The 12924-nt window shown below is 47.3% G+C and overlaps 1 protein-coding gene and 1 long non-coding RNA gene across 3 annotated transcripts in view; one reads left to right on the forward strand and one right to left on the reverse strand.

Moving 5' to 3' along the window:
- The window catches only part of P2rx7 (purinergic receptor P2X 7), a 39139-nt gene extending 31041 nt beyond the window's left edge, over nucleotides 1-8098 (forward strand). The window contains exons 12-13 of one of the 2 annotated variants that reach the window (XM_021162383.2): nucleotides 1172-1273; nucleotides 5351-8098. In XM_021162383.2, coding sequence (XP_021018042.1) covers nucleotides 1172-1273; nucleotides 5351-5848 — 600 coding nt within the window. In that variant the 3' untranslated portion in view covers nucleotides 5849-8098. The remainder of the gene's footprint in view (nucleotides 1-1171; nucleotides 1274-5350) is intronic. The other variant, XM_029477986.1, reaches the window with a different exon arrangement.
- Nucleotides 1-12924, reverse strand: part of LOC110294272 — a 51203-nt gene that overhangs the window by 33315 nt on the left and 4964 nt on the right. The window lies entirely within an intron of this gene.

Here is a 12924-nt window from a genome sequence, read left to right on the forward strand (position 1 = left end):
AAAAAAAAAAAAGAAAGAAAGAAAGAAAGAAAGAAAAGAAAAGAAAAGAAAAGAAAAGAAAAGAAAAGAAAAGAAAAGAAAAGAAAAGAAAGATAACTGTTTACATACATCCTCTGTATGTACATTTCATACATACACACACACATGTTTACATGCATAGGTGGGTCCTGGGCACACACAGGAGTGCTGGTAGTCATGGTTGCTGGTGGGTTCTGTCAAAGAGCCTAAGGTAGAGGAGTAGGCACATATGTATTGTTTGATTTACTAACTTGGACTTTGTGGGGCAGGTCCACTCCACGCACTTCCTTGACCCCCCAGAGAAACCACTGGCTCCGTGAAGACGAATAGGCTTACTTTGCTCTTCCCCCACCTGGCACATCACTGTCTTTTCCAGCAGCAGGATGCACAGTTCACTGTTTATTGTCCATTGTCCTTGGGCTCATGATGGAAAGAAAAGTTCAGCCAAGCTCGGTGTGGTGGCATTGGCCCACAACACCGGCAGTAGGTAGCCGGAGGAAGGAGGATGGCACCTGTGAGGCTAGTCCAGACTGGAGAATAAGACTGAGCCTCAGAAAAGAAAATCAGAGCCAGGCAGTGGTGGCCCACGCCTTTTATCCCAGTATTCAGGAGACAGAGGCGGGCAGATCTGTGAGTTCGAGGCCAGCCTGGTCTACAGAGTGAGTTCCAGGACAGCCAGGGCCACACAGAGAAACCCTGTCTCAAAATAAAATAAAATAAAATAAAGAAGAGATGAAGAAAATCAGGAGAGAATAAGAAGGAAAGAAAGAAGAGGAGAGGGGGCAGGGGATGAGGGAGGAAGTGGAAGAGGAAGAAAAGAGGTTAGCTCACTTTTTTAACTACATTCTCCACAGCCTGCCTGGATGAGTAAAATTTATCACCCTCCCAAAACTGCATCTGGGTAAACTGAACTGAGTCGAGCTCAGCACAGGCCATTACACCGTGCTGGGGTCCAGCTGGACTGTGGGCGAGGTGACTCTCCAAGTCAGCATGTGTGTGTGTGGGGGGGTCTGTGTCTGACTTCCCTTTGGGACTTTAACCTGCCTTATCCCGTGGTAAACGTGCTTAGCAGATGTGTCCACGCATGTCAGAAGAGGGGGTTCTTGAGACTTCTGTACAGAAGCAGACACACTTTTTAACCTTTGTTTCCTAGACGTTGAAGTATGTGTCCTTTGTGGACGAGCCGCACATTCGCATGGTGGACCAGCAGCTGCTTGGGAAAAGTCTGCAAGTTGTCAAAGGCCAAGAAGTTCCAGTAAGTGAAAACACTGAGTCTTTTTTTAGGAGACTTTTTTTTTTCTCATCAATATAAACACTTGTAGATATTTATATAAATCACAGTTGATGAATTTTAGCAAAATAAACATACCCGAGAATCCAACATCCAGATGAAAAAAATCAGTTCTTTGGGAACTGGTCAGATGGCTCAGAGGGTAAAGGTGGGTTGCTGCCGAGGCTGATGACCCGAGTTGGATTCCTGGGACCCACATGAGAAGGGGAAGAACCAGTTCCAGCAAGTTAGCCTCTGATCCCCCTACATTCGCTGTGGTACACACGCATACACACGCATACACACACATACACACACACACACACATATAAAATGATTTAAAGTTAAATGGTTAGGGTATAGCTCATATTAGAGGGTTTTTTTTGGGGGGGGCGGGTAGAAGTTAAGTTTGGTTAGTTTGTTTTGTTTTGTTTTGTTTTGTTTTGTTTTGTTTTGTTTTGTTTTGTTTTGTTTTGAGACAGAGTCTCTCTATGTAGCCCTGCCCGCCCTGGAACTCACTCTGTAGACCAGGCTGGCCTTGAACTCAAAGATCTGCCTGCCTCTGCCTCCTAACTGCTGGGATTTCGTAGGAGAGAGAGTATTTATCCAGAGAAAAGACAGAGAAAGACTGAATATTCCAAAAGTCCCTTCTATGCCTCTCCTAAATTGCCATCTTCCCTTAAAAATGTCCTCATCCTGCATTTAAAGATTAGGTGTTTGTTGCTCCTCTTTTGAGACAAGACTGCACAGCCTTGGTTGGACTGGAACTTTTATGGAGACCAGACTGACCTAGAACTCAAAGAGCTCTCCGGAGGGCTGGGATTAGAGGTGTGTGCCACCACACCAGTTTAAGGATTGTTGATTCTGGAATTTTATAAAAGTTGACCTGTGCAAGCTGGGTACAGCTGTCTACACCTATAACTTCAGCACTTTCGAGGTTGAGGCAGGGAGGTCACTTGGACCCAGGAATTCAGACCAGCTTGGGAAACCAAATGAGACCGAGGTACAGAGGAAAACTGAACTGTATATAAAGTCTCCTTATGCACGAGGTGGCAAGTCTGACCTGTCACTCAATATCATTTTAGTGAGCTACCTGACACTGCCTATGGGGGTATTTCATTCTCACTTTTGTATAATTTCTGCTTTGTAAGCATTCAGTTTATTTACCCATTTCAGCACAGAAGGGCATTTGGGAAGTTTTGAATATTGGTGGTCGGGGGGTGGGGGTGGCGACAAATGCCAATCACTTCATGATGGCAGACATCCAGCATTCTGTCGGGTGATCACCAGAGAGTCTCGGCTGGCATATATTCAGTGTCGGAGGCTATGAGCAAACAGCCACAAAGCGGCTGCGTTCATCTGTGCTCCCTCACAGTTCCGGTCCTTGGGCACCTTTGCCAGCCATATTGATTTCCTGTGGCCATAACCAATGACCACAAATGAAAATATCATAAACCGTCAGAGCTTACTCTGCCAGTCCGGAGGGTAAACGGCTGAAGCTAAGGTCTTTGCAGGGCATTGGTTCCCCCTGGAGGCTTCAGGGGGGAATCATTTCCCCCCACTCCCCCAGTCCCAGCACTGGCTAGGCCCCCAGCAGGCTGCCTCAATAGTGTGGAATCACAGGATTTTGATTCATTTCCTGTCTCAGCAGACAGCCTGTCTAGTTCTCTCTCTGACACAGGGTTTTGGTGAGCTTTTTTTTTTTTTTTAAGATTTATTTATTGTTATATGTAAGTACACTGTAGCTGTCTTCAGACACACCAGAAGAGGGCATCAGATCTCATTACAAATGGTTGTGAGCCACCATGTGGTTGCTGGGATTTGAACTCAGGACCTTCAGAAGAGTAGTCCATGCTCTTAACCGCCAAGCCATCTAGCCAGCCCTTGGTGAGCTTTTAAGAATGTGGTATCAGATTCCAGAAAATTCCCTTTCATGTTTAGTTTGTCAGAAATTCTTATTCCGAATGGATTTGGAATTTTAAATTATTTTTTTCTACTTCTTTTGAAATAATCAGTGAGGTTTCCTTTTTTTCCCTGTGATGTCATGAATTTCAAGGACTGATCTAAGTTGGGCAATACTGGGGCTTGAGCCTAGGGCCTTGCATATCATAGGTAAATGTGGCACTACTGCATCACACCCCTCTGCGTGTTATTTGGGAACAAAGTCTTGGCGAATGGCTAGGGATGGTCCAAATTGATGAGCCTTGGCTTTCCAGGCTGCTGGGACTTATTGACTTACAAAGGCTAAGGTATGTGTGGAGGTATGTGTGAACGTCTGTACAAGTGTGGTGCACACCAGAAGCTGACACCCCTAGTTTTCCTCAATTGCCCTCCACATTATTGTTTCAAGACAGAGACTCTCATTGAACCTGAGGCTTGCTAATTCCACTAGGCTGGCTGGCCAGACCGGGATCCTCCTGTCTGTGTCCTTGGCACTGGGACCTGAGGTGGACCAGGCTTGACTTGGGACCTAACACAGGTCCTTATGCTTGCATGATCCTATACCTTTCCATTTTAATGTGATGTGCCACTCTTTGTCGTTACTAATGGATTTGATGACATGACTTAGGATTTTTATACCTCATCTTGGGGAGAACTTGATCAAAACCTTCCTTTCTTGTAATATCCTTGTGGAATATGGGTAGAAAGAGAACTACTTAGCTGAGGGTCCTGATAGATCTCTGTAGTCCAAGCGTTTGTGAGGTACAGGTGGGAATACCAGGAGATCAAGACCAGCCTTACATAGTTTTTGGGATCAACCTGGGCTACAAGAAACTGTCTCAAAAAAAAAAAGTTTGAATCTGTAACCATTCACCATTTTATGGTGCATAATTCAGTGATGTCCCATATGTCACAATGCTATTCAGTCAAGGCTACCAACTCCTGTATCTTCTCAGAAAGAAATCCTTTACCCATCAAGCAGCCACTTCCCATTCCCAGTTGCTCCTGTTAACCACTCGCCTACTTCCTACTGGCCAGCTTCCTCTCAAAATTCTGCATAAGATGGGTCCTATACCATGTGACCCTTTGTAGCACTTCTGTCACTTAGCACTGCTTTTTCCAGGCTCATCTACATTGCTTTGGGTGCCTGTTTCAGTCTGTTTTGTGGCTTGATAGTAGTATTCTTGGATAGACAGGCTGCCTGGATAGATCAGGGTCTGCTTACCCACCCACTGGCTGGTGGATGCTGGCGTTGTTTCGGCCTTTTGGCTATTATGAACAGTGCCGCTATAACTGTTCCCATACACAAACTAGACAGTTTGAATGTATTTGACTCGAGTCTTCATCCAGGGAATAAAGGCATATGTCACAAAGACCAGGCATGGCTATTCTGGCAACTTCTTTGGGAGATGACAGATGGCTATGCCAGTAGAGAGAGTCTGGCAGGCATGGAGAGTGTAGGAATGAATCAATGAATGTTTGCTATCTACTGTGCTCTGCCCCGGGCACCAAGGAAATGCAGCAGATAAACAGAGTTCCTGCTTTCCCATGGAAGACAACAGTCAACCAGCAGACATACTAACTAGTTAGATCTTTTCAGAAGGGGGCCAATTCCATGAAGAAGGCAGTCCACTATCTTTTTTTTTTTTTTTTGTTTTTTTTTTTTGGTTTTTCGAGACAGGGTTTCTCTGTGTAGCCCTGGCTGTCCTGGAACTCACTCTGTAGATCAGGCTGGCCTCGAACTCAGAAATCCGCCTGCCTCTGCCTCCTGAGTGCTGGGGTTAAAGGCCTGTGCCACCACTGCCCAGCTGCAGTCCACTATCTTGATGTGAGAGAATCTCCCAGGAAGAGCCCCACCCTCAGAAGGCAGCCAGGACAAGAGGCCCTGTTCCATTTGACAGCTGCCTTTTCTGAACTTTCATTTTCCAAAGATAAGCATCTATACTACAAGAGGTTCTTAGCAGGCTTAACAGCAGCCCAGCCCTGATACAGACATTTGATAAGTGGTAGCTGCGCCAGATACCGTAATACTGAATGCGATTATGTCGGTTGATAGAGCTACCGAACTTATCACTTGAGGGGTTGTCATTGCTGATGCATCTGGAAACTTGACTTTTTCAGAGACCCCAGATGGACTTCTCAGACCTGTCTAAGCTGTCCCTATCTCTCCACGACTCACCCCCAATTCCTGGACAATCTGAAGAAATCCAGCTGCTCCATGAAGAGGTGGCCCCTAGGTCCGGGGACAGCCCGAGTTGGTGCCAGTGTGGAAATTGCCTCCCGTCTCGCCTACCGGAGCAACGCAGGGCCCTGGAGGAGCTGTGCTGCCGGAGGAAGCCGGGGCGGTGCATCACCACCTCCAAGCTCTTCCATAAGCTCGTGCTGTCCCGAGACGCCCTGCAGCTCCTCCTGCTTTACCAGGATCCCTTGCTGGTGCTGGGGGAAGAGGCCACCAACAGTAGGCTGCGACACTGTGCTTACAGGTGCTACACCACCTGGCGCTTCAGCTCCCAGGACATAGCCGACTTTGCCATTCTGCCCAGCTGCTGCCGCTGGAGGATCCGGAAAGAGTTCCCCAAGACCGAGGGGCAGTATAGTGGCTTCAAGTATCCCTACTGATGGTACAGCTGCCACATCATGGTGGCTCACAATACAGCTTCCCTTGGAAAGACCTAGAGACACGTTTTCAGCCCACGGGAACTTAAGGTTTGCTCCCTCGTAAGCTGTGTTGAAGAAGAGCTGATTAGACCAAGGGCGAGCTCGCAAACCCTTCTCCACGTGCATGAGAACCGGATGCAGATCTGAGCCTGCAGCCTGACCCTGGTCTGCGGCGCCACCCTCAGCTTAAAATGTGTACATAGGCTCCTCATATCCCAACCTCCCCGACCTACTTTCTCTGAACTAGCACTGTGGAGATGGTGAAGGTGTTCTCTCCCGTCCACGTTTACACGGCTCCATGGATGCAAAGGTGCAACCCCGAAAACCAAACCTTTAGAGATTTGAGAGTACTCTGAGAAATTAAATATGGCCGCAAGTTCTTTGACATCCTCCGCAACCCAACCCATAAGACCCAAAGGTGGTTTTTTCTCTCCTCTCATCCGGTAGCAGATGTGACGTTACATCTCTTATTTGGGGCCCTTGTTTTAAGAGGCTAGCAACTTCTGATTCCTATGCTTAGAACTCTTGCTGAGAGGAAGCCAGCCCAAGTTAAGAGTCTGACAATAAGAGCTTCTCCGCTGTGAAGAAGTCCAAGCAGCTCTAATAAGGCGAAGTACCCAATCCGAGCCAGCTCGTCACCTCTAAGTGCAGTTACCACACAGGGAGAGAAGCTGCCACTTTCAGGTGATTTCAGATCCGTGACTTAAACTGCAGGAGACGACTGCCCAGTCAGCCCCAAGGACCACTCTGCTGCCTTAAGTCATTTGGGGGAGGTGGGTTGTCACACAGCAATAGGCAACTGGGACAAGAGATGCTGAGGCCCGGAGTTGCTACAAAATAAAACAACTATTTCTATTGGGCAGCTGTAAGGGGTCACATTAACCAGACTAGAAGCCATCAAATCTAACTGCATACAAGTTACAGTCTGACCTGCATTGCTCTCCTGTGGTTCCAAGTCACTAGTATTGTGTGACACCGGTTGGTAAAAGCTGCCTCTGTGCCTTTCACGTCCCGGACTGTACAGCCAATGAGTCCGAGGCAATCTGAACGCTCCTTTAGAAAGTAGCCCAAGCTGCGAGGAGGGGAGTCAACCCATGCTCAGAAGGCCGACTCAGGAAGGTTAGGCACTCTAGGCCAGCCTGAGCTACATCCATGACATACCATGTCTTTATTTTTTATTTTTGTAAGATTTATTTTATGTTTGAGTGTTTAGCCTGCACCCATGTGCGTGCCTGGTCCCGGTGGGGGTAAGAAGAGAGTGTCGGACCCCCTGGAACTGGAACTGCAGGTGGTTGGGAGCCACCATGTTGATGTTGGGAAGTGAACTTGAGTCCTCCACAATAGCAACAAGGGCTCTTAACTACTGAGCCATCTCTCCATCTTCAAAACCATGTCTTAAAATCATAATCATGATAATTAGAAAAGGGAGGGGAAGAGAGGCTAGGGAGATGGTTCCATGGATTGGAGCATTTTCTCCTCAAGCATGAGGACCTATGTCACAGCAGCCACATAAAGTCTGGATGTGGCCTGTCACCATGGCTTGGCGGGGGCGGGGGGTGGGGGTGGGAAAAGAGCTTGCCTTGCAATCTGATGACCTTGAAACCCATGGTGAAACTAGAGAGCCATGTTCTCTGACTTTCACATGAGCCACACACATACACTCATACACACACACACACACACACACATCATACATGCACACTAATAATAAATAAAATAGATGTAATTTTTAAGGAAAGCCAGTGCCCTTCACCGTTTTCTACAACCACTAAACATGGACGAGGGAACCTTCACAGGTTTGGGGTCCTGCCTCGGGATTTCATTTTGATAGTTGTCTTTTTCTTCTAGACCTAGATACTTGTTTCTCACAGAACAGAGACTTTGAGTATTATGAGATGCCATGGCTGACTCTAAAACTTGCGATTTTGAGGCGTCTAAGATCAAGAAGCCATGCTCTCAATGGAGAGGGTAGGGCTGAGGCGCCTTGGTGAAGGAGGCCCATGCTCACAAGCCTAACAGATGACCTCAGACGGATGACCTCGGTTCCATCCTCGGGACCCACACAGTGGAGACTCCCACAAACTGTCCTCCGACTTCCACATGCAAGCATGGCATGTGTCCACTCCTAGTCTCCCAGTAAATGAATTTAAGTCCATTTTCACTGTATTTTTGTTTGTTTTTGTTTTTGTTGTTCTTTTTCAAGACTGGAAAGCCCTGGCTGTCCTGGAATTCATGTGTAGACCAGGCTGGCCATGAACTCAGAGATCCCACCTGCCTCTGCCTCCCGAGTGCTGGGACTAAAGGGTGTAGCACCACCACCAGGCTCAGAGATATTTTTTAAAAGTAGACTGTATTTGACTTCAGAGTTGAGCTTTTTACTCCAAGCATTCTATGGAAGAGCTACAGGCTTCCCTCCCTGTAGCCTCCCAGTCTCTACACCTTTATCTTTGATGCTTGCTTCCGAGTGTACTTATGTTGCCTTGCTAAGGCTTCAGACAGTGACTGACCACTGGACTCTTCTAGCGTTTCCTTGTGCCTTTGGCCACTGGTGCTCTCCTGAGGGTGACATGTCACTCTGTGGATAAAAATGATGCTTTCTTCAGCAGCAATGATATTTGCATCTTTATTTTTGGTCTACTGCGTGGGCAATGCCGTGGTCTGAGGCCGTGAGCAGTTCATTTCGCAGGGTAAAGTTCTTTTTTTTTTTTTTTTTTTCGAGACAGGGTTTCTCTGTATAGCTCTGGCTGTCCTGGAACTCACTCTGTAGACCAGGCTGGCCTCGAACTCAGAAATCCGCCTGCCTCTGCCTCCCGAGTGCTGGGATTAAAGGCGTGCGCCACCACGCCCGGTAAAGTTCTTGTTGTTAGATGCATTCTGTTCTGTCAGTTGCCCAGTAGCCATGCCTTCCTTGGTCAGAACTGAGAGCAGCTTCCTGACGCAGCCCGACTGACTTCCTGGACAACTGAGGGTGGATTTCACTTCTCTCTTTAAAGGGAACCATCTTCTAAACTCTTCCTAATTTCGTGTAAGGGTGTTTTTTTTAAAACTGTTTCATAATAAAACTTGATTTCAATTCATTTATTTAAGTCTTCTCTTTGATTCCTTCGTTTCAGAAGAGTCCCAAATCTTAATGAATTCATTCACTTTCCCAGTGACAGGTGATGTTATTCCTCCCAGGGAATAAAGAGCACAGACAATGACCAGATGATTTGAGCGATGAAAACTTGTAACCTGTGGTGCATATCATGATCAAGGCAGGTGATGCTCCAAGGTCCCTTAATGGGAGAATTTGACATTCTGCCCTACCCGAGGAAGGAACGATTTAGCTAAAACATGCAGAGAAACTCCTAGTTAACTAGAATTCCAAATGGGGCAGTAGAGCATTCCAGGTAGTGATAACAGCATGTGTCCTACCGGGGGTCCTTGTCACAAGCCTGATAAAGAGTATGCTAAAATAGAGTGGTAGCCATGCATTCAGTTTAATCTAGAGCCTAGTAAGATCTCATTTAACATGTAAAAACTCACTCTGAACCAGGCCTGGTAGCACACTCACCTCAAGTACTTGGAGGCAGAGGCAGGCGGATTTCTGAGTTCGAGGCCAGCCTGGTCTACAAAGTGAGTTCCAGGACAGCCAGGGCTACACAGAGAAACCCTGTCTCAGGAAGAAAGGAAGGAAGGAAGGAAGGAAGGAAGGAAGGAAGGAAGGAAGGAAGAAAGAAAGAAAGAAAGAAAGAAAGAAAGAAAGAAAGAAAGAAAGAAAATGTGAGTGAATGTAGATAAAGTTTTAGTTTTTATTTCAGTCTTTCCTAAAACTTTTTCCACTTCTTACCGTGCTCCTCTCAGAAAGCCACAAAAGGGCAAGCATCCAGAAAAAAGGAGGGACGGCTCTGGTGTGCTTTGATTTTAGAGATGTCCCCATCCCGGGCTGGACACTGAGTTTCAGGCCAGGGATGGACACGTGCATCACGTGGAGAAATGAAAAGCAGTCAACAGAACCCCCCAGTGCATCCCTGCTCACTGATGGAATTGACCAAATCTCATTCTCCCTCAGAATTGGGTCTCTTGTTGTAGTTAGCATCATCAGTTGTCAAGGGGACACAGCAAAAAGTCATCTGAGAGGAAAGCCTCAATCCAGGAATGGACTAGATCAGACTGGCTTGTGGGCTTGCCTGTGGGGGACTGTCCGGGTCACTCGTAGATGGGGGAGGGCACAGCCCACTGTGGGCAATACAATCCCTAGGCAGGTGGTCCTGGGCTGTACAAGAAAGCTAACTAAGCCTGAGCCTGTGAATGTGGGAGCCAGAATCAGTGTTCCTCCCTGGTCTCTGCTCAGGACGTCGTTTTCTGATGGATCACAACCTCCCCAAGTTGCGCTAGGTCAAGAGCATTTTATCACGGCAACAGAGAGACTGGAACTGCTCTTCACCCTCTAGACACTGCAAACCCTGCTTTAAATTAAAAAAAGGCCCACGTGGCCCTGATGGCGTGTGGTGACCTCCTCTCTTGAGTTGTTCTGTGAGTACCCGTGGGTAATGAACTGTGGCTGATCTTAGCCGGTCAGTGCTGGGTGTTGTGTGGTTGTGGGTTTTTTCCCTATTATCTCACAGAGCACGTGATCCCAGTTTTCAAAACTGGAAGCTCAAAGAGCAGCAGACTCTGTATATTCAACTATAATCCTGGGAGCTTAACAGGCCTGTGAGTTGTGGGCGGGGCCCCACTAGCTGGAGCAAAGGAACACATCTAGCAAGAGAAGAAGAGCTGTTCCCATCCAAACCATGGCGTGAACCAGGTGCGATCCCACCGAGACCTGACCCATTCTCCAGACTGGAAAGAACATAAATGAAGACCGAACTGGGTGGCGGGGGGAGGATTGGAGAAGAATCTTAAAAGAGAAAGGACTGAGGGAATTGAACAAATTGTAACGCCACTGAGAGCCACGCCTGGGCTGTCAGGGATCGAGAGGAGGAGAGCTGTGACTTAGGCATATCCTTGGGTGAGATTTGCTAGCACAGCCCTGCAGTCCAAGCATGCAAGAGGCTAAGGCAGAGAAACTCAACGTTAAGGCTAGGCTAAATTACATAGATGGGCCTGTCTCGAAAGAAAAGGGGGTGGGTGGTGGCTGGGATGTCTGTAATTCCAGCCTTGGAAAGCAGAGACAGCAAGTTCCCGGAGCAAGCTGGCCAGTGAGACTGTTTCAGTGAGCCTTGGGTTTGACTGAGAGGCCCCACCTCTGTGAATTAAGATAAAAGGGAAGCCAAGGCTGAGTCTCCACATCAACCCTGGGCCTCCACCGGCTTAAGCACGCACACATATGCCTACAAGCATGCAAAATATGCAAAAACACACAGACAGAAGATGGGAGAAGGGGAAGAGAAGAACACTCTTGGGCTGGGGATTTAGCTCAATGGAAGAGAGAAAGAGAAAATACCATATGGAAAGCCCTGAGTTCAAGTCCCAGCACTGCAATTAACAGCCCTAGGGACACTGGTGGAATGGGGAACCCTAGAGAGGAGACATCACTTAGAAATCTGCTGGGGGGCTGGTGAGATGGCTCAGTGGGTAAGAGTACCCGACTGCTCTTCCAAAGGTCCGGAGTTCAAATCCCAGCAACCACATGGTGGCTCACAACCATCCGTAACGAGATCTGACGCCCTCTTCTGGTGTGTCTGAAGACAGCTACAGTGTACTTACATATAATAAATAAATTTTTAAAAAAAGATTTGCTGTATTAGAAAGAAAGAAAGAAAGAAAGAAAGAAAGAAAGAAAGAAAGAAAGAAAGAAAGAAAGAAAGAAGATAAAGAAAGAAATCTGCTGGGATCGGAGGAACCTCTCCTCTGTAGGCAGCCAGGAGGCAGCCCTGGATCACACTGGCCAGACCTGAGTATATATATGAGACCTCAAAGCCCCTCCTCCATCCCTCCTCCATCCACAGTGACACACTTCCTCTAACAAGGCTACACCTCCTCCAGTAAGGCCACACCTCCTAATACCGCCACTCCCTGGGCCAAGCATATTCAAACCACCACATTCCACTCCCTGGCCCCCATAGGCTTGTTCACATACATGAGTCTGTGGCGGCCATACCTAGCCATAGCATAATGCAAAATACAGTTAGTTCAGTTTCGAAAGTCCTCATAGTCTATCGCGGTCTCAACAACGTTTAAAAGTTCAAAGTCTCTTCTGAGAGTCATGCAATCTCTTAACTGTAATCTCCTGTAAATCAAAAATCAGGTCACATACTTCCAACATCACAGGATATCTGTTACCATTCTAAAATGTCATAGTGAGGAAATACTGGACCAAGAAGCAAGACCCCCACACCAGATGTGCAAACTCTAAACTCTGCTTCTCTATGGCAGATGTTCAACTCCTTTCATCTTTGTTGACTGCAGCACAATTCCTTCTCTTGAGCTGTTTCCACTCCCTGTTAGCAGCTTTCCTTGGCAGGCATCCCGTGACTCTGGCATCTCTAACATCTTGGGGTCTCCAAAGCAACTTCAACTTCACAGCTTCTTGTTCCAATGTCTGGGATCCACACATGATTTTCTGGGTTTCTCCAAAAGGGTTGAGTCACTTTTCCACCTCTGCCCTCTGTAGCACTTTGGGCTCTGCCTGTCTCCACTCCACTGCTACTGCTGTTCTTGGTGGTCATCTCGTGGTACTGGCATCTCCAAAACACTGCAACTAGGCTTCACCAATAGCCTCTCATAGGCTCTCTTCATGGTGTCAAGTCTCAACTTCTTTGCATGACCTCTTCAGTCCTGGGCCTTCAACTCCCACTAAGGCTGCACCTTCACCAATGGCCTCCTTTGGCCTCTCACAGTGCCAAGCCTCAGCCACTCTTCCTGACCCCTTCATGCCTTCAAAACCAGTACCACCTGGGTAATTCTTCTACATTATCAAGTCCAGTTGCCAGCATAAAGTTTATCTCTGGAACACAGCTTCTTTGTGCTCTCAGAAAACACTTTCCAGAAGATTTCACCTCATCGATGCTGGTCTCTTCGTAATCACCACTAATTTCTCTCTCTCTCTCCCC

This window comes from Mus caroli, chromosome 5 (genome assembly GCF_900094665.2).
Source record: "Mus caroli chromosome 5, CAROLI_EIJ_v1.1, whole genome shotgun sequence".
In the NCBI taxonomy this organism is placed as follows: Eukaryota; Metazoa; Chordata; class Mammalia; order Rodentia; family Muridae; genus Mus; species Mus caroli.